This window comes from Ciconia boyciana, chromosome 30 (assembly GCF_034638445.1).
Source record: "Ciconia boyciana chromosome 30, ASM3463844v1, whole genome shotgun sequence".
NCBI classification, from domain to species: Eukaryota; Metazoa; Chordata; class Aves; order Ciconiiformes; family Ciconiidae; genus Ciconia; species Ciconia boyciana.
The window spans coordinates 669318-696335 of record NC_132963.1 but is presented as its reverse complement, the minus strand read 5'-3'; the positions used below and the strand labels follow the sequence as shown (position 1 = coordinate 696335).

The following is a 27018-nucleotide window of genomic DNA, read 5'->3' as shown; positions in this document are numbered from 1 at the left end:
CACAGCTCCCATTGAGCACCCAAGGTGGGGGGAGGGGGAAGGGGGACACCCAGGCGTCCGGGCGAGCTGGCGGCCAACAACCCCCATCGAGCACCCTAAGGGGTCCGGGTGGGGTGGGTGTGGCTCTTGGTACCTGTGACCCCACCCACCTCGATGTGACCCCGCCTCCCTCAGGTGTAGCCCCGCCCCCTCCTAGGTGTGGTGTCCCCGTCCCGTCCCCCCTTCCTGTTTTGTCCGTGTCTGGTGTGGGAAGGTGAGTAGGGGCACCCCGGACGTCTGGGTCCCCTGGGGGGTCCCCTGGGTGGGGGGCCCCCAGACACCTGGGTCCCCAGGGTGGGGGTGGGGCAGGACGCCTGGGTCCCTCCTTGTAAAAGCAAGGGGCCCTTGAAATGAGTAAGGGGGGACCCAAGGTGTCCGGGACCCCCCCCATGTCACCCAGGGACCCCCCATGTCACCCAGGGAGCACCCACGTCACCCAGGGGGGACCCACGTGTCCGGGACCCCCACGTCACCCAGGGACCCCCCACGTCACCCAGGGAGCACCCAGGTGTCCGGGACCCCCACGTCACCCAGGGAGCACCCACGTGTCCGGGACCCCCATGTCACCCAGGGACCCCCATGTCACCCAGGGAGCACCCATGTCACCCAGGGGGACCCACGTGTCCGGGACCCCCACATCACCCAGGAGCACCCACGTGTCCGGGACCCCCCACGTCACCCAGGGAGCACCCAGGTGTCCGGGACCCCCATGTCACCCAGGGACCACCCATGTCACCCAGGGAGCACCCACGTCACCCAGGGGGGACCCACGTGTCCGGGACCCCCCATGTCACCCAGGGACCCCCACGTCACCCAGGGAGCACCCAGGTGCCTGGGACCCCCCATGTCACCCAGGGACCCCCATGTCACCCAGGGAGCACCCACGTCACCCAGGGGGGACCCACGTGTCCGGGACCCCCCACGTCACCCAGGGAGCACCCAGGTGTCCGGGACCCCCATGTCACCCAGGGACCCCCCACGTCACCCAGGAGCACCCACGTGTCCGGGACCCCCCGTGTCACCCAGGGACCCCCACGTCACCCAGGAGCACCCAGGTGCCTGGGACCCCCCATGTCACCCAGGGACCCCTACATCACCCAGGAAGCACCCATGTCACCCAGGGGGACCCACGTGTCCGGGACCCCCACGTCACCCAGGGAGCACCCACGTGTCCAGGACCCCCCATGTCACCCAGGGACCCCCATGTCACCCAGGAGCACCCAGGTGTCCGGGACCCCCATGTCACCCAGGGACCCCCACGTCACCCAGGAGCACCCAGGTGCCTGGGACCCCCCATGTCACCCAGGGACCCCCACGTCACCCAGGGAGCACCCAGGTGCCCGGGACCCCCGTGTCACCCAGGGACCCCCGTGTCACCCAGGGAGCACCCAGGTGCCCGGGACCCCCATGTCACCCAGGGACCCCCGTGTCACCCAGGGAGCACCCAGGTGCCCGGGACCCCCGTGTCACCCAGGGACCCCCACGTCACCCAGGGAGCACCCAGGTGCCCGGGACCCCCGTGTCACCCAGGGACCCCCGTGTCCCCGTGTCCCCGGTACCGCCAGGCTCCCGCCGGCCTTATCTGGGACCAGGCTGTGCCGGGAGAGCACCCGGGCGGCGGGCGGCAGCCCCTCCCCCACCCCCCAGCCCTTGAGGGGACCCCGGGGTCCTGGAGGGACCCCCACCCACAAGGGACCCCCCACCTGTAAGGGACCCCCCCCCCATAAGGGTCCCAGGCGTCCGGTTGTGACCCCCACCCATAGGGGACCCCCCACCCATAGGGGACCCAGGTGTCCGGGTTGTGACCCCCACCCATAGGGGACCCCCACCCATAGGGGACCCAGGTGTCCGGGACATGTCCCCCCACCCATAGGGGACCCCCACCCATAAGGGCCCCCCACCCATAAGGGCCCAGCGTGGGCCCCTCCCGGCACCGCCCCACTCAGGAATCTGCCGTGAGTCACCCTCCTCCCCCACCCCGGGGCCACCGGGGGTGGGAGGGGGGAGGGGGAGGGAGGGCACCCGGGGAGGCCGGGTCCTCAGGATGGCCTCCTCCCCCCCGGGGTCAAAGGTCACAGGATGGCGTGGGGCACCCTGGGGGTCCTGGTGCTGCTGGCAGGTACTGGGAGGACTGGGAGGAACTGGGGGGGGCAACTGGGGGAACTGGGAGGGAATTGGGAGGGAACTGGGGGAACTGGGAGGGAATTGGGGCAGAACTGGGGAACTGGGAAGGAACTGGGGGTAATTGGGGGAACTGGGAGGGACTTGGGGCAGAACTGGGGGAACTGGGAGGGAACTGGGGGTAATTGGGGGGAACTGGGAGGGAATTGGGGCAGAACTGGGGGAACTGGGAGGGAACTGGGGGTAATTGGGGGAACTGGGAGGGACTTGGGGCAGAACTGGGGCAACTGGGAGGGAATTGGGAGGGAACTGGGGGTAATTGGGGGGAACTGGGAATAATTGGGGCAGAACTGGGGGAACTGGGAGGGAACTGGGATCAGTTGGGGGAAATGGGAGGGAAGTGGGGGCAACTGGGAGGGAACTGGGAGCAATTGGGGGGAACTGGGGAAAATTGGGAGGGAACTGAAGGGAAACTGGGAGGCAGAACTGGGGAGAACTGGGAAAACTGGGAGGGAACTGTGGGAAACAGGGTAATTTAGGGGATAACTGGGGAAACTGGGAGGGAACTGGGGTGGAACTGGGAGGGAACTGGGAAAACTGGGAGGGAACTGGGGGTAAATGGGGGAACTGGGAGGTATTGGGAGTAATTGGGGTGGAACTGGGGGGAACTGGGAGGAAAGTGGGAGGGAATTGGGGGGGGAATTGGGAGGAACTGGGAGGTAACTGGGAGGTAACTGGGGGCACTGGGGCAGTCGAGTCTCCCCAACTGGTTTTTGCCCCCCCCAGTTTTGTCCCTGGCGAGAGGGAACCCCCTCCCCCCCGGTGAGTGACTGGGACAAACTGGGACAAACTGGGAGGAGGGGAGGGGCTGTACTGGGAATGGGAGGGGGCTGGACTGGGGTGGGGGTGGGGGTATACTGGGAATGGGGTGCTTATACTGGGAGTGGGGAGGAGTCATACTGGGAGTGGTGGGAGGTCATACTGGGAATGGGGGGTCATACTGGAAGTGGGGGGTCTTACTGGGAATGGGGGTCATACTGGGAATGGGGGGTCATACTGGAAGTGGGGGGTCTTACTGGGAATGGGAGCGACTCATACTGGGAGTGAGGGGGTGTACTGGGAGTAGCGGGGGTCATACTGGGAATGGGAGTGGGGGATACTGGGACATGGGGGGGGACCCGGGTGTCCCCGAGGGGACCCGGGTCCCTCTGACCCCCCCCCCTCCCCACCAGATGCCACCAGTCCCTTCCAGTATGGTGAGTGGGACTGGGGTGACGGGGGGATGTCCCCAAGGGGGTGACAGGGGTGTCCCCAAGGCCATGACAGGTGGGTCCCCAAGGAGGTGGCAGGGGTGTCCCCAATGGGGGGTGACAGGTGGGTCCCCAAGGGGGTGACAGGAGGGTCCCCAAGGTGGGGTTGATGGGGTGTCCCCAAGGCAATGACAAGGAGGTCCCCAAGGGGGTGACGGAGGTGTCCCCAAAGGGATGACAATGTTGTTCCCAAGGAGGTGACAGGGGTGTCCCCAAGGTGGGGGTGACAGGTGGGTCCCCAAGGGAGTCTCCAAGAGGGTGACAGGGGTGTCCCCAAGGCCATGACAGGCAGGTCCCCAAGGTGGGGTTGATGGAGTGTCCCCAAGGCGATGACAGGGAGGTCCCCAAGGGGGTGACAAGCGGGTTCCCAAGGAGGTGACGGAGGTGTCCCCAAAGGGATGACAATGTTGTTCCCAAGGAGGTGGCAGGGATGTCCCCAAGGTGAGGGTGACAGGTGGGTCCCCAAGGGGGTCCCCAAGGAGGTGACAGGGGGGGTCCCTACTGTGTGTCCCCCCAGACTGGCACCAACTGCGCGTGGCAGGGCTGGTGGTGGCCGCCATCCTCTGCGTCATCGGCTTCATCGTCCTCCTCAGTGAGTGTCACCAGGGGGTCCCCGTGTCACCAGGGGGGTGGTGTCTTTGTGTCACCTGGGGGTGCCCACGTGTCATTGAGGGGGGTCCTTGTGTCACCTGGGGGGGTCCCTGTGTCACTTAGAGGGTCCCCAGGTCACCTGGAGGGGTCCCATGTCACCTGGAGTGTCCCTGTGTCACCAGGGGGGTCCCTGTGTCACCGGGGTTGTCCCCAGGGAGTCCCCTGGGCTCGATGTCCCCTGGGGTGGGGGGTGACGTGTCCTCCCCCAGCACCCGCCACCTCTTGTGTCCCCTGCCAGGTGGGAAGTGCAAGTGCCGGAGCAAAGCCAGGTGGGACATGAGGGGACATGGGGACACTGGGGACATGGGGGGTGTGGGGAACATGGGGGACATGGGACGTCAAGGGGGACACGGGGGGACATATGGACATGAGGGGACGTGGGGACATTGGGGACATGGGGAAACATGGAGGGACGTGGGGACATTGGGGACATGGGGACATGGGGACATGGGGAAACATGGAGGGACGTGGGGACGTGGGGGACATGGGGACATTGGAGACATGGGGGGGACATGGGGAACAGGGAGGGACATGGGGGACATGGGAGGACAAGGGGGACATGGGGGGACATGGGGACATGAGGGGACATTGGGGACATTGGAGACGGGGGACATGGGGAAACATGGAGGCACATGGAAACATGGGGACATGGGGGACATGGGAGGACAAGAGGGACATGGGGGACATGGGGACATTGGGGACATTGGAGACGGGGATGTGAGGGAACATGGAAGGACATGGGGACGTGGAGGATGTGGGGACATTGGGGACATGGGGACATTGGAGACATGGGGGACATGGGGAAACATGGGGGACATGGGGACATTGGGGACATGGGGGACATGGAGAAACATGGAGGCACATGGAAACATGGGGACATGGGGGACATGGGAGGACAAGAGGGACATGGGGGACATGGGGACATTGGGGACATTGGAGACGGGGGACATGAGGGAACATGGAAGGACATGGGGACATGGGGGACATGGGGACATGGGGGACATGGGGGACAGGGGAGGACATGGGAAGACACGGGGACATTGGGGACATGGGAGGACAAGAGGGACATGGGGGACATGGGGACACTGGGGTGTCACACCCCTCCGACCCCTCCCCCCCAGCCGCCGCTGTCCCCCTCCGGAGATGTCCCACCTCGTCGGCCCCGGTAAGTCCCCTCCCCCCACCCCGGGGGACGCAGGCGCCCGGGAGGGGACCCGGGTGTCCCCGCGCCCCCTGACCCCCGTCTCTCCTCAGGGGCCGCCAGCACGTGCTGAGGTGTCCCCACGCGTCCCCAAGCCTGGGGGGGATGCCGGCGTCCAGGTGGCCTCAGTGACAAGCGGAGACGGGAAGGGGGGAGGGGGAGGAGCAGGTTTATTTGGGGGTGAAACCCCCCAAAAATCCAAGAAAAGGGGAAATTAATAAAAAAACGCCGTTAAAAAAGGTAAATTTGGTTATTTGTAGGCAAGGGGAGTGTCCCCTGTGGTGGCATCAGGGGGACAAGGAGGGGACAGAGGGACAAGAGGCCAATGGAGGCACTGGGGATGAGGTTAAGTGGGTGGTGGCACCCGGAGGTGACAAAGTGGCATGGGGTTGACGGTGGCCTTGGGGACATTGGGTAGATGGTGGCACCAGGAGGTGGCAAGGTGACGTGGGGGCCAATGGTGACATTGGGTTGATGGTGGCCTTGGGGACATCGGGTAGATGGTGGCACCAGGAGCTGGCAAGGTGATGTGGGGGCCAGTGGTGACATTGGGTTGACGGTGGCCTTGGGGACATCAGGTAGATGGTGGCACCAGAAGCTGGCAAGGTGACATGGGGGCCAGTGGTGACATGGGGTTGACGGTGGCCTTGGGGACATTGGGTAGATGGTGGCACCAGGAGGTGGCAAGGTGACGTGGGAGCCAACGGTGACATTAGGTTGACGGTGGCCTTGGGGACATCGGGTAGATGGTGGCACCAGGAGGTGGCAAGGTGACGTGGGAGCCAACGGTGACATTAGGTTGACGGTGGCCTTGGGGACATTGGGTAGATGGTGGCACCAGGAGGTGGCAAGGTGATGTGGGGGCCAGTGGTGACATTGGGTTGACAGTGGCCTTGGGGACATTGGGTAGATGGTGGCACCAGAAGCTGGCAAGGTGACGTGGGGGCCAGTGGTGACATGGGGTTGACGGTGGCCTTGGGGACATCAGGTAGATGGTGGCACCAGGAGGTGGCAAGGTGACGTGGGAGCCAACGGTGACATTGGGTTGACGGTGGCCTTAGGGACATTGGGTAGATGGTGGCACCAGGAGGTGGCAAGGTGACGTGGGGGCCAGTGGTGACATTGGGTTGACGGTGGCCTTGGGGACATTGGGTAGATGGTGGCACCAGGAGTTGGCAAGGTGATGTGGGGGCCAGTGGTGACATTAGGTTGACAGTGGCCTTGGGGACATCGGGTAGATGGTGGCACCAGGAGGTGGCAAGGTGACATGGGAGCCAACGGTGACATTAGGTTGACGGTGGCCTTGGGGACATCAGGTAGATGGTGGCACCAGGAGGTGGCAAGGTGACATGGGAGCCAACGGTGACATTAGGTTGACGGTGGCCTTGGGGACATCAGGTAGATGGTGGCACCAGGAGGTGGCAAGGTGACATGGGAGCCAACGGTGACATTAGGTTGAGGGTGGCCTTGGGGACATCAGGTAGATGGTGGCACCAGGAGGTGGCAAGGTGACATGGGAGCCAACAGTGACATTAGGTTGACGGTGGCCTTGGGGACATAGGGTAGATGGTGACACCAGGAGGTGGCAAGGTGATGTGGGGGCCAGTGGTGACATTGGGTTGACGGTGGCCTTGGGGACATTGGGTAGATGGTGGCACCAGGAGCTGGCAAGGTGACGTGGGTCAACGGTGACATTGGGGACAGGGGTGGCATGGGGCTAATGGTGACTGTGGGGACGATGTTGGGTGGATGGGGACACTGGGAGGGGACAGAAGTGACGTGAGATGTTGGGGACAATGTGGTGCAGATGGAGCAGGGGATAAGGTGACATCCCCATGTCCACAGAGATATGGTGGCCAGTGTCCCCATGTCCCTCAGGTGCCCAGGTCCGTGGTGGCCAACAAGCCATGTCCCTCAGGCACAGAGGTTCACAGTGATGTGGTGGTTGATGTCCCCATGTCCCCGCGTGCCCACGTCCATGGGGACACGGTGACCAGGTCCCCAGGTCATCTATGGTGACACGATGGCTCATGTCCCCATCTCCCTTTGGCACCCAGGTGCACGATGACCTGGGGACTGATGTCCCCATATCCTTCAGGCACCCAGGTCCATGGTGAGGTGACATGACGGTTGATGTCTCCGTGTCCCTGTGTCCCTCAGGTGCCACGTCCGTGGTGACGTGATGGCTGATGGCCGTGTCCCTCAGGTGTCCAGGTCCGCAACGACATGCTGGTTGATGTCCCCGTGTCCCAGGTGCCCAGGTCCATGACGAAGTGCCAGTTGATGTCCCCATGTCCTTCAGGCCCCCAGGCCCTCAATGACATGATGTCCCACAGGTGACAGGTCCACAATGACATCGCACTTGACGTCCCCACGTCCCTCGGGTACCCAGACCCGTGATGATAGGGTGGTTGATGTCTCCATGTCCTTCAGGCTTCCAGGTCCATGGTGATGTGGTGAGCAATGTTCTCATGTCCCCATGACCCTCAGGTGCTCAGGCCCATGATGACAGGACATCTCCACGTCCATCAGGCACCCAGGTCTATGATGACACGGTGGTTGACGTCCCCATGTCCCTCAGACTCCCAGATCCACCGCAACGTAGCGGTTGATGTCCCCACGTCCTTCAGGCACCCAGATCCATGCGGCCGTGGCGTCCCCATCTCCTTCAAGCACCCAGGTCCACAATGACGTGGTGGTTGATGTCCCTATGTCCCCAGGTGCCCAGGTCCATGGTTAAGTGGTGGTTGATGTTTCCATGTCCCTCAGGCACCCAGGTCCACGGTGACAGCAGTGATGTCCCCTTCAGGGACACAGGTTTATGTTGACATGACATCTCTGCGTCCCTCAGGTGCCCAGGTCCATGGTGATGTAGCAATTGATGTCCCCGTGTCCTCCAGGTGCCCAGGTCCACGTTTACACAAGGTCCACACGTCCCCATGTCCCTCAGGCACCCAGGTCCGCAGTGACAGGATGGCCGATGTCACCCCATCCTCCGGGCACCCAGGTCCAGGGTAACACAATGTCCCCATGTCCCCACATCCCTCAGGCATAAAGGTCCACAAGTGACATGATGGCCGATGTCCCTGTGTCCTTCAGGTACCCAGGTCCACGGTGACGTGGTGCTTGATGTCCCCATGTCCCTCAGGTGACATCGTGGCCAGGTCCCAGCATCCCTCAGGCACCCAGCTCTACAATCATGTGATGTTTGATGTCCCTCAGCCCCCCAGCTCCACAGTGACATGATGACCAATGTCCCCATGTCCCTCAGGTCCTCAGGTGCCCAGCTCCACAAGGATGTGATGTTTGATGTCCCCATGTCCCTCAGGTCCTCAGGTGCCCAGCTCCACAAGGATGTGATGTTTGATGTCCCCATGTCCCTCAGGTCCTCAGGTGCCCAGCTCCAGGATGTTTGATGTCCCCATGTCCCTCAGGTCCTCAGGTGCTCAGCTCCAGGATGTTTGATGTCCCCATGTCCCTCAGGTCCTCAGGTGCCCAGCTCCAGGATGTTTGATGTCCCCATGTCCCTCAGGTCCTCAGGTGCCCAGCTCCAGGATGTTTGATGTCCCCATGTCCCTCAGGTCCTCAGGTGCTCAGCTCCAGGATGTTTGATGTCCCCATGTCCCTCAGGTCCTCAGGTGCCCAGCTCCAGGATGTTTGATGTCCCCATGTCCCTCAGGTCCTCAGGTGCCCAGCTCCAGGATGTTTGATGTCCCCATGTCCCTCAGGTCCTCAGGTGCTCAGCTCCAGGATGTTTGATGTCCCCATGTCCCTCAGGTCCTCAGGTGCCCAGCTCCAGGATGTTTGATGTCCCCATGTCCCTCAGGTCCTCAGGTGCCCAGCTCCAGGATGTTTGATGTCCCCATGTCCCTCAGGTCCTCAGGTGCCCAGCTCCAGGATGTTTGATGTCCCCATGTCCCTCAGGTGCCCAGCTCGATGTCCCCTCACGTGTCCCTCAGCCACCGCAATGGGATGCTTGCCATCCCTCAAGCCCCCAAGTCCACGGTGACGTGCCGGTAGATCTGGGTGGCCCCCTTGAAGCTGGAAGCCACCAGAAAGTGGCGGTGACCCAGGGAGAGGGGGGCGAAGGCACGGGGAGTGGGGGCCAAGAGCTCCTGGGTGGGCTCCAGGTGGCCACCGGGGCTAAGACGGTAGACGCGGCTGGGGGCGTAGTCGTTGCCCAGGATCACGTAGCGTTGTCCGGCCAGTGCCAATGGTTGGAAGACCAACGAGCCCCGCGCTGGCACCTGCTGCACCTCCCGGAACATGGAGCCCTCCCAACGCATCACCTGGACACAGAGAACCATGGGAAGAGTTGGGTTGGGTGGTGGACATCATGAGAAGGGTTGGGTTGGGTGGTGGGCATCATGAGAAGGGGTGGGTTGGGTGGTGGGCATCACAAGAAGGGGTGGGTTGGGTGGTGGGCATCATGGGGAAGGTTGGGTTGGGTGGTGGGCATCATGGGAAGGGTTGGGTTGGGTGGTGGGCATCATGGGAAGGGTTGGGTTGGGTAGTGGGCATCATGGGAAGGGTTGGATTGGGTGGGGGGCATCATGGGAAGGGTTGGATTGGGTGGTGGGCATTTTGAAAAGGGTTGGGTTGGGTGGTGGGCATCTTGAAATGGTTTGGTTGGGCTGCAGTCACCATGGGAAGGGTTGGATTGGGTGGTGGGCATCATGGGGAAGGTTGGATTGGGTGGTGGGCATCACAAGAGGGGTTGGGTTGGGTGGTGGGCATCATGGGAAGGGTTGGGTTGGGTGGTGGGCATCACGGGAAGGGTTGGGTTGGGTGGTGGGCATCATGGGAAGGGTTGGGTTGGGTGGTGGGCATCATGGGGAAGGTTGGGTTGGGTGGTGGGCATCACGGGAAGGGTTGGGTTGGGTGGTGGGCATCATGGGAAGGGTTGGATTGGGTGGTGGGCATCATGGGAAGGGTTGATATGGGCATCGTAAACAAGTGATGGAGATGGACCCCCATGGACACATGATAGAGATGAACGCCCATGGATACGTGATGGAGATGGACACCCCATGGACATATGAACTCCATGCACATGTCACGGGGTGGACCACCATGGACACATGATGGTGACAGACCCCAATGGACATGTGATGACCTTCATGGATTCATGACGCTGGTGGCCCCCCATGAACACATGATGGTGAACGATCCCAATGGACACATGACAGCGATGGACCCCTAAGGACCCATGATGCTGGTGGCCCCCCATAAACACATGATGGTGATAGACCCCAACAGACATGTGATGGTGATGGACCCCCATGGACCCATCACAGTGGTGGCCCTCCATGAACACATGATGGTGATAGACCCCAACGGACATGTGAAGGCCTCCATGGACTCATGACGCTGGTGGCCCCCCATGAACACATGATGATGAATGATCCCAATGGACACATGACAGCGATGGACCCCTAAGGACCCACGATGCTGGTGGCCCCCCATAAACACACAATGGTGATAGACCCCAACAGAGATGTGATGACCCCCATGGACCCATCACAGTGGTGGCCCTCCATGAACACATGATGGTGATAGACCCCAACAGACATGTGATGGTGATGGACCCCCATGGACCCATCACAGTGGTGGCCCTCCATGAACACATGATGGTGATAGACCCCAACGGACACGTGATGGCCTCCATGGACTCATGACGCTGGTGGCCCCCCAAGAACACATGACGACGCTAGACATGCCCCGCCCAGCCCCGCCCTCACCTTGGCGTCCCCCAGGAAGCGGGTCAGGCAGAGGAAGACGTGGCCCCGCAGGCGGAAGTGCTTCGCGGCGTAGACATCGGGCACGTGGGGGATGTCGGTGTGGGGGGCGAAGGCCGCCCCACTCCACCGGTAGACCAGGGGCCTCCGCGTGCCGCTGCAGACCACCAAGGCCGGCTGTCCCCCCAGCTCCAGGAACTCCAGGTGGGTGTCACGGTGCCACGGCCGTAGGGCTTGGTGGGGGTAGAAGCCTCGTCCCCCCCAACGGAAGAGGGTGCTGGTGCCCCCCTTGGAGCTATCGGCCACCCCAAGGTACCAGTGACCCCCAAGACGGGCGCTGGCCACCGCGTGGGGACGTCGTAACCGGCCGCTCCCCAATGCCTGCAGCCGGACGAAACGGCTGCCGGGGCCACCCGCCCGGCGCCAGACGGCCGAGCCCCCACCAAGTTGGGCCACCACCACCACCAACGCCCCCCCCAGCTGCAGGGGGTGACAGGCCACCGGCGACGAGCCTGCGGGGACAAGGACATGGGTGACGGTAGGAAGGGGGTGGTGGAGATGACCATGGGGGGGATGATGGGGACAGGGTGATGAAGACAAACCTATGGGGACGTTGGGGTTGGGGTGATGAGGACGACTCTATGGGACATTGGGGACATTGGGGTTGGGGTGATGGGGACGACTCTGTGGGGACATTAGGGACGTTGGGGTTGGGGTGATGGCGATGACCCTGTGGGGACATGGGGACGTTGAGGTTGGGGTGATGGGGACGACTCTGTGGGGACATTGGGGACGTTGGGGTTGGGGTGATGGGGACGACTCTGTGGGGACATTAAGGACGTTGGGGTTGGGGTGATGGCGATGACCCTGTGGGGACATCGGGGACATTGGGGTTGGGGTGATGGGGACAACTCTGTGGGGACATCGGGGACGTTGGGGTTGGGGTGATGAGGACGACTCTGTGGGGACATTGGGGACGTTGGGGTTGGGGTGATGGCGATGACCCTGTGGGGACATTGGGGACGTTGGGGTTGGGGTGATGGGGACAACTCTGTGGGGACATCGGGGACGTTGGGGTTGGGGTGATGGCAATGACCCTGTGGGGACACTGGGGACGTTGGGGCTGGGATGATGGCGATGACCCTGTGGGGACATCGGGGACGTTGGGGTTGGGGTGATGGTGATGACCCTGGGGGGACATCGTGGATGTTGGGGTTGGGGTGATGGGGACGACTCTGTGGGGACATTGGGGACGTTGGGGTTGGGGTGATGGGGACAAGTCTGTGGGGACATTGCCGACGTTGGGGTTGGGGTGATGGGGACAACTCTGTGGGGACATTGGGGACGTTGGGGTTGGGGTGATGGGGACAACTCTGTGGGGACATTGGGGACGTTGGGGTTGGGGTGATGGGGACAACTCTGTGGGGACATCAGGGACGTTGGGGCTGGGATGATGGCGATGACCCTGTGGGGACATCGGGGACGTTGGGGTTGGGGTGATGAGGACGACTCTGTGGGGACATTGGGGACGTTGGGGTTGGGGTGATGGGGACAACTCTGTGGGGACATCAGGGACGTTGGGGCTGGGATGATGGCGATGACCCTGTGGGGACGCTGGGGAGATCTTAGGGTGATGTTGCATCCACAAGGGCATTTTGGGGTCCCTCTACTTCATTTTGGGGGCACTGGGGTGGGTTTTGGGGTCCGCAGGGCATCTCTGAGCTCCTCTAGGACATTTTTGGGGTCCCTCAGGCCATTTTGGGGATTCCTCACAACATTTTTGCCCCCACAGGCCATTTTTGGTGTCCTCCAGGCCGTTTTAGAGGTTCATCAGAACATTTTTGGTGTTCTCCAGGCCATTTTGGGGGTCCTTGCAGGACATTTGTGAGGTCCCTCAGACCATTCTTGGGGTCCCCCAGGCTATTTTCAGGGTGTTAGCAGGAGTTTTGGTGTCCCCAGGGCATATTTTGAGGACCTCCAGGACATTTTTGAGGTTCCTCAAACCATTTTGATCCTTCAGGTCATTTTTTGGGTGCCCCAGGCCATTCTTGGGGTACCCCAGACCATTTTTGGGGTCCCCCAGGCCATTTTTGGGGTTCCCCAGACCATTTCACATCCCCCCGGCCATTTTGGGGGATGCCCCATGCCATTTTTTGTGACTTCCAATCCATCTATGAGGTTCCTCAGACCATTTACTCCCGCCAGCCATTTTTGACCCCTCCAGGCCATTCTTGGGGTCCCTCGGGCCATATTTGGGGTGCCCCAACAATATTTGGGGTGTTAACAGGGTTTGGGGCTCCTCAGGAGCATTTTTGACGTCCTCCAGGCCATTTTTTGAGGTTCCTCAGACCATTTTTAGTGTCCTCCAGGCCAGTTTTGGAACCCCCTGGCCGTTTTTGAGATGGTTCGGACCATTTTTGGGGTCCCCCGGGCCATTTTTGGGACCCCCCCTGGCCATTTTTGAGATCGTTCGGACCATTTTTGGGGTCCCCTGGGCCATTTTTCGAGTGTTACCATGGGTTTTGGGGTCCACCAGGGCATTGTTGGTGTCCTCCAGGCCATTTTTGAGGTCCCTCAGCCCATTTTTGACGTCCCTCAGCCCATTTTGAGGTTCCTCAGCCCATTTTTGAGGCCCCTCAGCCCCTTTTTGGACCCTTCCCTGACCTTTTTTGGGGTCCCTCACAGATTTTTGGGGGGTTCCTCCTTACTAGGGTGGGTTTCGGGGTGCTGGGACTCACCGTTGATGATGGTGGGGGCCCGGAAGCGCCCGGCCAACTGGTCCCACTCCAGGAGGGCGCAGGCACCGGCGAAGGGCTGGGCCAGGGCCACCCCTGGGTGCCCCCCCAGGGCGAAGGGCTCGGCCGCCAGCGAGGAGAAGGGCAGCGACTGGAAGGGGCGCAGCTCTGCGGGACCCCCCCGCCCCGTCAGCCCCCGCACCCCTGGGTCCCCTCCTCGTCACCCCCCCCCCAGCGCGGGCACACGGGGCAGGGGACCCAGCGTCTGGGGCTATAGGGGATGCGGGTGTCCGGGGCTATAGGGGACGCAGGCATCCGGGGGGGTATCGCCCCCCCCCCCCCACCCTGGGGTCCTCCCTTGTCCCACCCTGGGGAGAGGACGCGGGTGGCCGGGATGGGGGGACCCAGGTGTCCGGGGCTATAGGGGACCCAGGCGTGCAGGGCTATAGGGGACCCACATGTCCAGGATGGGGGGACCCAGGCATGTGGGGCTATAGGGGGCGCAGGCGTGCGGGGCTATAGGGGACGCAGACGTTCAGGGCTATAGGGGACCCAAGCATGCGGGGCTATAGGGGACCCAGACATTCAGGGCTGTAGGGGACCCAGGCGTGCGGGGCTATAGGGGACCCAACCATGCGGGGCTATAGGGGACGCAGGCGAGTGGGGCTATAGGGGACCCAGACGTTCAGGGCTATAGGGGACGCAGGCATGCGGGGCCATAGGGGACCCAGACGTTCAGGGCTATAGGGGACACAGGTGTGCGGGGCCATAGGGGACCCAGACGTTCAGGGCTATAGGGACCCAGGCATGTGGGGCTATAGGGGACCCAAGTGTCTGAGATGGGGAGACCCAGGTGTCCAGGGCTATAGGGGACCCAGGCATTCGGGGCTATAGGGGACGCAGGCATGCAGGACTATAGGGGACCCAAGCATGCAGGGCTATAGGGGACCCAGACATGCGTGGCTATAGGGGACGCAGGCGAGAGGGGCTATAGGGGACCCAGACGTTCAGGGCTATAGGGGACCCAAGCACGCGGGGCCATAGGGGACGCAGACATTTGGGGCTATAGGGGACGCAGACGTGCGGGGCCATAGGGGACCCAGACGTTCAGGACTATAGGGGACGCAGACGTTCAGGGCTATAGGGGACCCAGGCGTGCGGGGCTATAGGGGACCCAGACGTTCAGGGCTATAGGGGACGCAGGCGTGCGGGGCTATAGGGGACCCAGGTGTGCAGGGCTATAGGGGACGCAGGCGAGCGGGGCTATAGGGGACCCAGACGTTCAGGGCTATAGGGGACCCAAGCACGCGGGGCCATAGGGGACGCAGACATTCGGGGCTATAGGGGACGCAGGCGTGCGGGGCTATAGGGGACCCAGACGTTCAGGACTATAGGGGACGCAGGCGTGCGGGGCTATAGGGGACCCAGGTGTGCAGGGCTATAGGGGACGCAGGCGTGCGGGGCTATAGGGGACCCAGATGTTCAGGGCTATAGGGGACGCAGGCATGCGGGGCTATAGGGGACCCAGACGTTCAGGGCTATAGGGGACGCAGGTGTGCAGGGCCATAGGGGACCCAGACATTCAGGGCTACAGGGGACCCAAGCATGCGGGGCTATAGGGGACGCAGGCGTGCAGCGCTATAGGGGACCCACATGTCCAGGATGGGGGGACCCAGGCATGTGGGGCTATAGGGGACACAGGTGTCCGAGATGGGGAGACCCAGGTGTCATGGGCTATAGGGGACCCAGGCATGCGGGGCTATAGGGGACGCAGGTGTGCAGGGCTATAGGGGACCCAGGCATGCGGGGCTATAGGGGACCCAGGTGTCCGAGATGGGGAGACCCAGGTGTCATGGGCTATAGGGGACCCAGGCATGCGGGGCTATAGGGGACGCAGGTGAGCGGGGCCATAGGGGACCCAGACGTTCAGGGCTATAGGGGACGCAGGCATGCGGGGCCATAGGGGACCCAGACGTTCAGGGCTATAGGGGACGCAGGCGTGCGGGGCTATAGGGGACCCAAGCATGCGGGGCTATAGGGGACGCAGACGTTCAGGGCTATAGGGGACCCAAGCATGCGGGGCTATAGGGGACCCAGACGTTCAGGGCTATAGGGGACGCAGGCGTGCGGGGCTATAGGGGACCCAGGTGTGCAGGGCTATAGGGGACGCAGACGTTCAGGGCTATAGGGGACCCAAGCACGCAGGGCCATAGGGGACCCAGACGTTCAGGACTATAGGGCACCCAGACGTTCAGGGCTATAGGGGACGCAGGCGTGCGGGGCTATAGGGGACCCAGACGTTCAGGACTATAGGGCACCCAGACGTTCAGGGCTATAGGGGACCCAAGCACGCGGGGCCATAGGGGACCCAGACGTTCAGGGCTATAGGGGACGCAGACGTTCAGGGCTATAGGGGACGCAGGCGTGCGGGGCTATAGGGGACCCAGACGTTCAGGACTATAGGGCACCCAGACGTTCAGGGCTATAGGGGACCCAAGCACGCGGGGCCATAGGGGACCCAGACGTTCAGGGCTATAGGGGACGCAGACGTTCAGGGCTATAGGGGACGCAGGCGTGCGGGGCTATAGGGGACCCAGACGTTCAGGACTATAGGGCACCCAGACGTTCAGGGCTATAGGGGACGCAGGCGAGCGGGGCCATAGGGCCCGGGCCGTACCGGAGGCCAGGCAGGGGAAGTCCCGGGGCTGGAGCTGGGCCAGGGGGGTCCCCGCGCGGGGGGGCGGCCCCCGGCAGCGGCCCGGCTCGGCGGGGGCGGCGGCGCGGCCCAGCCAGGCCAGCAGCCAGCGCAGGCGACAGTCGCACTGGAAGGGGTTCCCGCGCAGGTCCCTGCCGCCCCGGCGTGGGTCCCCGGGGCCGCCTGGGCCCCCCGGACCCCCATGGCCCCCCCCGGCCCCTCCTGGCCCCCCATCTCCCCCCCTGTCCCCCCATGTCCCCCTGGCCCCTCCTGGCCCCTCCCACCCCCATGTCCCCCTGTCCCCCCATGTCCCCTCCTGTCCCCCTGTCCCCCATTGCCCCCCTGTCCCCCCTGTCCCCTCATGTCCCCTTCTGGCCCCTCCTGGCCCCCCATGTCCCCCCTGTCCCCCATGTCCCCCTGGCCCCCCATGTCCCCCATGTCCCCCCATGTCCCCGCCTGTCCCCTCCTGGCCCCCATCTCCCCCTGTCCCCCCATGTCCCCCTGGCCCCTCCTGTCCCCTCCCACCCCCATGTCCCCCCTGTCCCCTCATGTCCCCTCCTGGCCCCTCCTGGCCCCCATGTCCCCCATGTCCCCCCATGTCCCCCCTTGTCCCCCCATGTCCCCGCCTGTCCCCTCCTGTCCCCTCCTGGACCCCTGGACCCCCATGGCCCTGCCTGTCCTCATGTCCTCTTCTGGCCCCTCCTGGCCCCCCATGTCCCCCATGTCCCCCTGGCCCCCATGTCCCCCTGGCCCCCATGTCCCCGCCTGTCCTCCTGTCCTCCCGGACCCCCGGACCCCATGTCCCCCCTGTCCCTCATGTCCCCTCCTGGCCCCTCCTGGCCCCCCATGTCCCCCCATGGCCCCACTGGCCCCTCCTGTCCCCCCTGGCCCCCCATGTCCCCTCCTGGCCCCCATGTCCTCATGTCCTCATGTCCTCATGTCCCCCTATGTCCCCACATCCCATGTCCCCCTTGTCCCCCATGTCCCCATGTCCCCTCACCCCCATGTCCCCACGTCCCTCATCCCCTATGTCCCCACATCCCATGACCCCATGTCCCCAAGTCCCCCCATGTCCCCACGTCCCCCATGTCCCCATGTCCCATGTCCCCACGTCCCCCATGTCCCCATGTCCCATGTCCCCACGTCCCCTCACCCCCTATGTCCCCACGTCCCCCCCTGTCCCCATGTCCCACGTCCCCATGTCCCTCACCCCTATGTCCCCACATCCCATGTCCCCATGTCCCCCATATCCCCCCAAGTCCCCCATCCCCCATGTCCCCATGTCCCACCTGTCCCCCCATATCCCCATGCCCCTCACGTCCCCCACATCCCCCCGTGTCCCCATGTCCCTGTGTCCCCTCCCCGTGTCCCCGTGTCACCCACAGCTGGGTCAGCGTCTCCAGGCCCTGGAAGAGGCCCCGGGGCAGCGTCTCCAGGCGGTTGTTGGCCAGGCTCCTGCGGGGACACGGGGACAGGGGACATGGGGACACGGGGACACCGGGCCACAGGGGAGGGAGGTCCCGGGGGGGTCCCCCCAAGGTGTCCCCATTGTCCCCAGGGTGTCCCCAGGGTGCCCCAGGGTCTCCCCAGTGTCCCAAATGTATCCAATACTGTCCCCAGGGTGTCCCCAGGGGCATCCCCAATGTCCCCAGCGTGTCCCAAGGTGTCCCCAGGGGCATCCCCACGGTGTCCCCAACATGTCCTAAGATGTCCCTAGGGGTGTCCCCAAGGTGTCCCCAGAATGTCCCAAGGTGTCCCCAGGGGTGTCCACAAGGTGTCCCCAATGTGTCCCAAGGTGTCCCTAGGGGTGTCCCCAGGGTGTCCCCAACGTGTCCCAAGGTATCCCTAGGGGTGTCCCCAGCATGTCCTAAGATGTCCCTAGGGGTGTCCCCAAGGTGTCCCCAACGTGTCCCAAGGTGTCCCCAGGGGCATCCCCAAGGTGTCCCCAACGTGTCCTAAGATGTCCCTAGGGGTGTCCCCAAGGTGTCCCCAACGTGTCCCAAGGTGTCCCCAGGGGCATCCCCACGGTGTCCCCAACATGTCCTAAGATGTCCCTAGGGGTGTCCCCAAGGTGTCCCCAGAATGTCCCAAGGTGTCCCCAGGGGTGTCCACAAGGTGTCCCCAATGTGTCCCAAGGTGTCCCTAGGGGTGTCCACAAGGTGTCCCCAATGTGTCCCAAGGTGTCCCTAGGGGTGTCCCCAGGGTGTCCCCAACGTGTCCCAAGGTATCCCTAGGGGTGTCCCCAAGGTGTCCCCAGCGTGTCCCAAGGCATCCCTAGGGGTGTCCCCAAGGTGTCCCCAATGTGTCCTAAGATGTCCCTAGGGGTGTCCCCAAGGTGTCCCCAATATGTCCCAAGGTGTCCCTAGGGGTGTCCCCAAGGTGTCCCCAATGTGTCCTAAGATGTCCCAAGGTGTCCCCAAGGTGTCCCCAGCATGTCCCAAGGCATCCCTAGGCGTGTCCCCAGGGTGTCCCCAACGTGTCCCAAGGTGTCCCTAGGGGTGTCCCCAAGGTGTCCCCAGAATGTCCCAAGGTGTCCCTAAGGGTGTCCCCAACGTGTCCCCAACGTGTCCTAAGATGTCCCTAGGGGTGTCCCCAAGGTGTCCCCAACGTGTCCCAAGGTGTCCCCAGGGGCATCCCCACGGTGTCCCCAGCGTGTCCCAAGGTGTCCCTAGGGGTGTCCCCAAGGTGTCCCCAACGTGTCCTAAGATGTCCCTAGGGGTGTCCCCAGGGTGTCCCCAGAATGTTCCAAGCTGTCCCTAGGGATGTCCCTGGGGTGTCCCCAATGTCCCCAAGGGAATCCCCAGTGTCCCCAATGTGTCCCAGGGGTGTCCCCAGAGGCATCCCCAGTGTCCCCAGGGTGCCCCAGATGTGTCCCCGGGGTGTCCCCGGTGTCCCCAAGGGCATCTCCAGTGTCCCCAGTGTGTCCCCAAGGTGTCCCCAGGGTGTCCCCAAGGTGTCCCCAAGGTGTCCCCATGTCACTCACAGGTAGAGCAGCCCCCGCAGCCCCCGCAGCGCCGTGGGGGCGATCGTCCCCACGTCATTGTCCTCGATGAACCTGGGGACACCAACACCACTGACACCCCCAGTATCCCCCCAGTTCATCCCAGTCCCTCCCCAGTTCCCCTCGGTGCCTGCCGTGCCCCACTCTGTGTCCCTCCCCGCCCTCCCCAGTCTCCTCCAGTGGCTCCCAGTATACCCCAGTGCCCCCCCGGTGTCCCTCCCACTGTCCCCCAGCACCTTCCAGTTCCCTCCACCACCTCCCAGTACCTCCCAGTAAATCCCAGTGCCTCCCCGGTGTCCCTCCCACTGTCCCCCAGCACCTTCCAGTTCCCTCCACCACCTCCCAGTACCTCCCAGTAAATCCCAGTGCCTCCCCGGTGTCCCTCCCAGTGTCCCCCAGCACCTTCCAGTTCCCTCTACTGCCTCCCAGTGCTCCCCAGTGGCCCTCCCAGTGCCTCCCAGCACATCCCAGTGCTCCCCAGTACATCCCAGTGGCCCTCCCAGTGCCTCCCAGCACATCCCAGTGCTTCCCAGTACATTCCAGTGCTTCCCAGTACGTCCCAGTGCCCCTCAATGTCCTCCACAGTCCCTCCCTCGTGCCTCCAAGCTCCCCCTGGCTGCTTTCCAGTCCCCTCCCAGTGCCTCCCAGTACAACCCAGTGCCCCCCTGATCCCTCCCAGTCCCTTCCCAGTGCCCCCCAGTCCCTCCCAGTACTACTCACAAGTACTCCAGCAGCACCAGCCCGGCGAAGGCCCCGTCCCCAATGGTCCCCAGGCGCCCGGCAGTGACCAACCTGTGGGGACACACCACTGCCACCCCCGGGGACACCCCACTGCCACCCCCGGGGACACCCTGGAGACTCTCGGGGGACTTTGGGGACACTTCAGGGACCTCGAGGACCTCCTGGGGACCTTAGGGACACCATGCTGCCACTCCCAGGGACACCTGAGGGACACTCGGTGGACCTTGGGGACATTGGGGACACTCTGTGGCACCCTGGGGACCTTGGGGTCACCCTGGGGACAGCCTGGGGACCTTGGGGACATCCTGCTGCCACTCCCGGGGACACCCTGAGGACACTCAGAGGACCTTGAGGACCTTAAGGACACCCTTGGAGCCACCTTGGGGACACCACGGGGGCCTTGGGGACACGATGGGGACACAGCGTGGGCCTTGGGGATTTCAAGAAGACCTTGGAGACACCCTTGGGGGCATCTTGGGGACATCTTGGGGACAGTATGGGGACCTTGGGGACACTGTGAGGACACCCTGGGGACACCATGCGGACAGCAGGATGCCTTTGGGAACAGCATGGGGACCTTGGGGACACCATGAGGACCTCGGGGACATGCTGGGGACACATTGGGGATGGCGTGGGGACCTTGGGGACACCATGGGGACACCATGGGGACCTCGGGGACATGTTGGGGATGGCGTGGGGACCTTGAGGACACCATGGGGACACCACGGGGACCTTGGGGACATGTTGGGGATGGCATGGGGACCTTGGGGACACCATGGGGACACCACGAGGACCTCAGGCGTACGTTGGGGATGGCGTGGGGACCTTGGGGACACCGTGGGGACACCACGGGGACCTTGGGGACATGTTGGGGATGGCGTGGGGACCTTGGGGACACCATGGGGACCTCGGGGGCATGTTGGGGATGGCATGGGGACCTTGGGGACACCATGGGGACCTCAGGGACATGTTGGGGATGGCGTGGGGACCTTGGGGACACCATGGGGACAGCAGGAGGACCTCAGGCGTACGTTGGGGATGGCGTGGGGACGTTGGGGACACCGTGGGGCCACCACAGGGACCTCGGGGACATGTTGGGGATGGGGTGGGGAACTTGGGGACACCATGGGCACACCACGGGGACCTCGGGGACATGTTGGGGATGGCGTGGGGACCTTGGGGACACCATGGGGACCTCGGGGACATGTTGGGGATGGCATGGGGACCTTGGGGACACCATGGGGACCTCAGGGACATGTTGGGGATGGCGTGGGGACCTTGGGGACACCATGGGGACACCACGGGGACCTCAGGCGCACGTTGGGGATGGCGTGGGGACCTTGGGGACACCGTGGGGACACCACGGGGACCTTGGGGACATGTTGGGGATGGCATGGGGACCTTGGGGACACCATGGGGACACCACGGGGACACCACGGGGACCTTGGGGACATGTTGGGGATGGCGTGGGGACCTTGGGGACACCGTGGGGACACCACAGGGACCTCGGGGACATGTTGGGGATGGTGTGGGGACACCACAGGGACCTCGGGGACACGTTGGGGATGGCATGGGGACCTTGGGGACACCGTGAGGACACCATGGGGACCTTGGGGACATGTTGGGGATGGCGTGGGGAACTTGGGGACACCATGGGGACACCACGGGGACCTTGGGGACATGTTGGGGATGGCGTGGGGACCTTGGGGACACCATGGGGACACCACGAGGACCTCAGGCGTACGTTGGGGATGGCGTGGGGACCTTGGGGACACCGTGGGGACACCACGGGGACCTTGGGGACATGTTGGGGATGGGGTGGGGACCTTGGGTACACCATGGGGACCTTGGGGACATGTTGCGGATGGCGTGGGGACCTTGGGGACACCGTGGGGACACCACGGGGACCTTGGGGACATGTTGGGGATGGGGTGGGGACCTTGGGGACACCACGGGGACCTTGGGGACATGTTGGGGATGGCGTGGGGACCTTGGGGACACCATGGGGACACCACGGGGACCTCAGGCGTACGTTGGGGATGGCGTGGGGACCTTGGGGACACCGTGGGGCCACCACAGGGACCTCGGGGACATGTTGGGGATGGGGTGGGGAACTTGGGGACACCATGGGGACACCACGGGGACACCACGGGGACCTTGGGGACATGTTGGGGATGGCATGGGGACCTTGGGGACACCATGGGGACACCACGGGGACCTTGGGGACATGTTGGGGATGGCGTGGGGACCTTGGGGACACCATGGGGACACCACGAGGGCCTCAGGCGTACGTTGGGGATGGCGTGGGGACCTTGGGGACACCGTGGGGACCTCGGGGACACTGAGGGGACACTGAGGGGACACTGAGGGGACACTGAGGGGACCTTGGGGACACTCTGGGGACACGTTGGGGACCTTACAGCAGCTGCAGGGCCGGGGTGTCACGGAAGCTGCCCTCGCCCAGGACATCGATGTGCCACCGCACCAGGGACCTGCGCAAACGGGGGCAAACTGGGCCCAACTGGGTCAAACTGGGCCCAACTGGGGGAAACTGGTGTCAAACTGGGCTAAACTGGGACAAAAGAGTCCCGAACTGGTCTGAAGTGGGAGAAAGCAGGACCAAACTGGGCTAAAGTGGGAGAAAGCAGGAGCAAACGGGGCTAAACCAGGACACGCCAGTTGTGAACTGGGCTAAACTGGGCTAAACTGGACCGAACCAGGACCAAACTGGGCCAAATCAGCCCTGAACTGGGCTAAACTGGGGGAAAACAGAGCTCAACTGGGCTAAACTGGGCTAAACTGGACCAAACCAGGACCAAACTGGGCCAAATCAGCTCTGAACTGGGCTAAACTGGGGGAAAACAGAGCTCAACTGGGCTAAACTGGGCCAAACCAGTCCTGAACAGCAGTCCTAAACTGGGAGAAACCAGAGCTAAACTGGGCTAAGCTGGGCCAAACCAGTGCCAGCCGGGGCAAACTGGACAAAACCAGTCCTGAACTGGGCTAAACTGGGAGAAACCAGGGCTAAACTGGGCCAAGCTGGGCTAAACCAGTACCAAACTGGGAGAAACTGGGCCAAACCAGTCCTGAACTGGTCTAAACTGGGAGAAACCAGGGCTAAACTGGGCTAAGCCAGTCCTGAACTGGGCTAAACTGGAAGAAACCAGGACTAAACTGGGCCAAAACAGTCCCGAACTGGGCTAAACTGGGAGAAACCAGGACTAAACTGGGCCAAACCAGTCCCGAACTGGGCTAAACTGGGAGAAAACAGGGCTAAACTGGGCTAAGCCAGTCCCGAACTGGGCTAAACTGGGAGAAACCAGGGCTAAACTGGGCTAAGCCAGTCCCGAACTGGGCTAAACTGGGAGAAACCAGGACTAAACTGGGCCAAACCAGTCCTGAACTCGTCTAAACTGAGATAAACCAGGGCCTAACTGGGCCAAACCAGGCTAAACCAGTCCCAAACTGGGAGAAACTGGGCCAAACCAGTCCTGAACTGGTCTAAACGGGGAGAAACCAGGGCTAAACTGGGCTAAGCCAGTCCTGAACTGGGCTAAACTGGGAGAAACCAGCCCCAGACACGCCCCCCCCCCCCCCCGACCCCCCCACTGGTCCCAGTCCGGACCCCGCACTGGTTCCAGTCCCCTCCCGCAGGGGGCGGGGCTTCCCCGATGACGTCACGGGGTGCCCACGGGGGGCGGGGCCATCAGGGCGGTTCAAGGGGGGGTCCCACGGGGGGGTCCCCAAGGGGGGGTCCCACGGGGGGTCCCGGGGGGTCCCATGGGTGCGGCGCCGAGGGGGGGTCGGGGGCCCATGGGGGAGTCCCAGGGGGTCGCGGGGGGTCCCGTGGGTGGGGTCCCAGGCGGGCCCAACGGGGGTCCCATGGGGGGTGCCGGGGGGGAATTCCCACGGGGGTCCCACGGGGTCCTGGGGTCCCGGGGTCCCATGGGTGGGGTGCCGGGGGCGGTTCAGGGGGGTCCATGGGGGGTCCCGGGGGTCGCCGTGGGGGGGTGTCCCAAGGGTGGGGGTCCCAGAGGGGGATCCTGGGGGTCCCATGTGGGGTGCGGAGGGGGGCGTCCCATGGAAGGGAGGGGAGCGGGGGGGTTCCCAATTTGGGGGGTCACTCACAGCGTGGCCAGGCGGGGGGCAGCCCCGGGGCAGGCCCGTCCCCCCGGCAGAGGGCGCTCTCCCGGTCGCAGTCGCACCCCCCGGGCAGCCGCTGCCCCCCAAAAATCCGCCCCCGCCGGGAATGGTTCCTCCCGGCCCCCCTGAGCCGCCACCAGCAGCAGAACCAGCAGAACCCCCATGGACCCCCCTAAATAACACCCCCCAAAATGACCCCCACTATACCCCCTGAAAACTGACCCCTAAAAATGACCCCTAAAATGACCCCCAAACCTGCACCCCCAAAATTGCCCCCTAAACCCTGCCCCCCCGGCCTGCGCCCCTAAAACACCCCTACAACTGCCCCCCAAAACTGCCCCCAAAAGCCCCCTAAACTTTCTCCTTCAGTACCTCAAACCCCCAAATCTGCCCTCAAAGTGCCCCCCAAAAGCCCCTCAAATCAGCCCCTCAAACCCCCCAACCCTTCCCCGAATCTCTCCCCAAATCTGCCCCCCAAATACCCCCGGATAAACGCGCCCCCAAATCTCTCCCCAAATCTGACCCCCAAACCTCCCCCGATCCCTCCCCTATAAACCTGCCCCCCCAAAATCAACCGCCCCCCAAAAAAAAAAATCACCTCCCCCTCCTCGTCCCCGCTCTCGGCTGCGCCGCTGCCGATCGTGGCCTGGGGCGGGGCGGTGGTGAGGGGCGTGGCCAGGAGTCGCCCCTCCCACACACCCCCCAATTGCAGGGACCCCCCGAGCGTCTGGGACCCCCTAAAGCGGGGACCCCCCCCCACCCCGAGGCGGGGACCCCCGGACAAAGGAGCCGCTGTCCGAGAGACAGAGGGAGCTTGTGTGGAGGGGACTGGGAGGAACTGGGAGGGACTGGGAGGGACTTGAAGGGACTGGGTGGGGATTGGGAGGGGACTGGGAGGGACTGGGAGGGGCTGGGAGGGACCGGGAGGGACTGGGAGGGGATTGGGAGGGGACTGGGAGGGACTTGGAGGGACTGGGTGGGACTGGGAGGGGACTGGGAGGGACTGGGGGGACTTGGATGCGACTGGGGGGAGCGGGGGGACTGGGAGGGGACTGGGGGGACTGGGAGGGGCTGGGAGGGAACTGGGAGGGACTGGAGGGGAACTGGGAGGGGACGGGGAGGGACTGGGAGGGACTGGGAGGGGCTGGGAGGGGACTGGGGGGGAGTGGGAGGGAGTGGGAGGGGAATGGGAGGGGACTGGGAGGGACTGGGAGGGGACTGGGAGGGACTGGGGGGACTTGGATGCGACTGGGGGAGTGGGGGGACTGGGAGGGGACTGGGAGGGACTGGAGGGAAACTGGGAGGGGACTGGGAGGGACTGGGAACGACTGGGAGGGACTGGGAGGGACTGGGAGGGGACTGGGAGGGACTGGGAGGGGCTGGGAGGGACTGGGAGGGGACTGGGGGGAGTGGGAGGGAGTGGGAGGGGAATGGGAGGGGACTGGGAGGGACTGGGAGGGACTGGGAGGGACTGGAGGGGACTGGGAGGGACTGGGGGGACTTGGATGCGACTGGGGGGAGCGGGGGGACTGGGAGGGGACTGGGAGGGGCTGGGAGGGAATTGGGAGGGACTGGGAGGGACTGGGGGGGACTGGGAGTGGCTGGGAGGGAACTGGGTGGGACTGGAGGGGAACTGAGAGGGGACTGGGAGGGACTGGGAGGGACTGGGAGGGGCTGGGAGGGGACTAGGAGGGACTGGGAGGGAACTGGGAGGGACTGGGGGGACTGGGGGAACTGGGAGGGGACTGGGGGGACTGGGAGGGACTGGAGGGGAACTGGGAGGGACTGGGGGGGAGTGGGAGGGGACTGGGAGGGGCTGGGAGGGACTGGGAGGGACTGGGAGGGGACTGTGAGGGACTGGGAGGGGACTGGGAGGGACTGGGGGGACTTGGATGCGACTGGGGGGAGCGGGGGGACTGGGAGGGGACTGGGAGGGACTGGGAACGACTGGGAGGGACTGGGAGGGACTGGGAGGGGACTGGGAGGGACCGGGGGGACTGGGGGAAACTGGGAGGGGACTGGGGGGAGTGGGAGGGAACTGGGAGGGACTGGGAGGGAACTGGGAGGGGACTGGGAGGGACTGGGGGGAGTGGGAGGAGACTGGGGGCAGCGGGGGGACTGGGAGGGACTGGGAGGGAACTGGGAGGGACTGGGATGGCACTGGGAGGGGACTGGGAGGGGACTGGGCGGGACTGGGAGGGGCTAGGAGGGAACTGGGAGGGACTGGGAGGGGACTGGGCGGGACTGGGGGGACTGGGAGGGGCTAGGAGGGAACTGGGAGGGACTGGGAGGGGACTGGGAGGGACTGGGGGGACTTGGATGCGACTGGGGGGAGCAGGGGGGACTGGGAGGGGACTGGGAGGGGCTGGGAGAGACTGGAAGGGAACTGGGGGGTACTGGGAGGGAACTGGGAGGGACCGGGGGGACTGGGGAAACTGGGAGGGGACTGGGGGGAGTGGGGGACTGGAGGGGAACTGGGAGGGACTGGGGGGGAGTGGGAGGGGACTGGGAGGGACTGGGAGGGAACTGGGAGGGGACTGGGAGGGACTGGGGGGGAGTGGGAGGAGACTGGGGGGCAGCGGAGGGACTGGGAGGGAACTGGGAGGGACTGGGAGGGACTGGGAGGGGACTGGGAGGGGACTG

The 27018-nt window shown here is 64.2% G+C and overlaps 2 protein-coding genes across 2 annotated transcripts; one reads left to right on the top strand and one right to left on the bottom strand.

Moving 5' to 3' along the window:
• The first annotated feature begins 222 nt into the window (after positions 1 to 222).
• On the top strand, positions 223 to 5561 carry LOC140645048 (FXYD domain-containing ion transport regulator 3-like). The gene is made up of 8 exons (XM_072848278.1): positions 223 to 253; positions 2111 to 2158; positions 2947 to 2982; positions 3393 to 3416; positions 3988 to 4062; positions 4360 to 4390; positions 5243 to 5286; positions 5376 to 5561. The coding sequence occupies exons 2-8, from the start codon at positions 2119 to 2121 to the stop codon at positions 5393 to 5395; spliced, it is 270 nt and encodes an 89-aa protein (XP_072704379.1). The 5' UTR covers positions 223 to 253; positions 2111 to 2118; the 3' UTR covers positions 5396 to 5561.
• LOC140644969 (leucine-rich repeat LGI family member 4-like) lies at positions 5478 to 24539 on the bottom strand. The gene is made up of 9 exons (XM_072848158.1): positions 24361 to 24539; positions 22653 to 22724; positions 20212 to 20283; positions 19474 to 19545; positions 17874 to 17945; positions 16473 to 16642; positions 13799 to 13963; positions 11064 to 11572; positions 5478 to 9611 (listed from the first exon to the last, which is right to left on the bottom strand). Exons 1-9 carry the CDS (start codon positions 24537 to 24539, stop codon positions 9309 to 9311), a joined length of 1614 nt encoding a protein of 537 aa, XP_072704259.1. The 3' UTR covers positions 5478 to 9308.
• Positions 24540 to 27018: the final 2479 nt, after the last annotated feature.

What these genes read in the sequence shown, in the direction of transcription:
- LOC140645048 (XM_072848278.1), top strand. Translation starts at nt 2,119, where the DNA reads ATGGCGTGGGGCACCCTGGGGGTCCTGGTGCTGCTGGCAG. An exon ending in GGTCCTGGTGCTGCTGGCAG is followed by an intron (nt 2,159 to 2,946) that starts GTACTGGGAGGA and finishes TGCCCCCCCCAG; the next exon opens with TTTTGTCCCTGGCGAGAGGG. An exon ending in AGGGAACCCCCTCCCCCCCG is followed by an intron (nt 2,983 to 3,392) that starts GTGAGTGACTGG and finishes CCTCCCCACCAG; the next exon opens with ATGCCACCAGTCCCTTCCAG.
- LOC140644969 (XM_072848158.1), bottom strand. Translation starts at nt 24,539, where the DNA reads ATGGGGGTTCTGCTGGTTCTGCTGCTGGTGGCGGCTCAGGGGGGCCGG. An exon ending in ACCCCGGCCCTGCAGCTGCT is followed by an intron (nt 20,284 to 22,652) that starts GTAAGGTCCCCA and finishes GTGTCCCCACAG; the next exon opens with GTTGGTCACTGCCGGGCGCC. An exon ending in CTGGAGACGCTGACCCAGCT is followed by an intron (nt 16,643 to 17,873) that starts GTGGGTGACACG and finishes CCGGGGCGGCAG; the next exon opens with GGACCTGCGCGGGAACCCCT.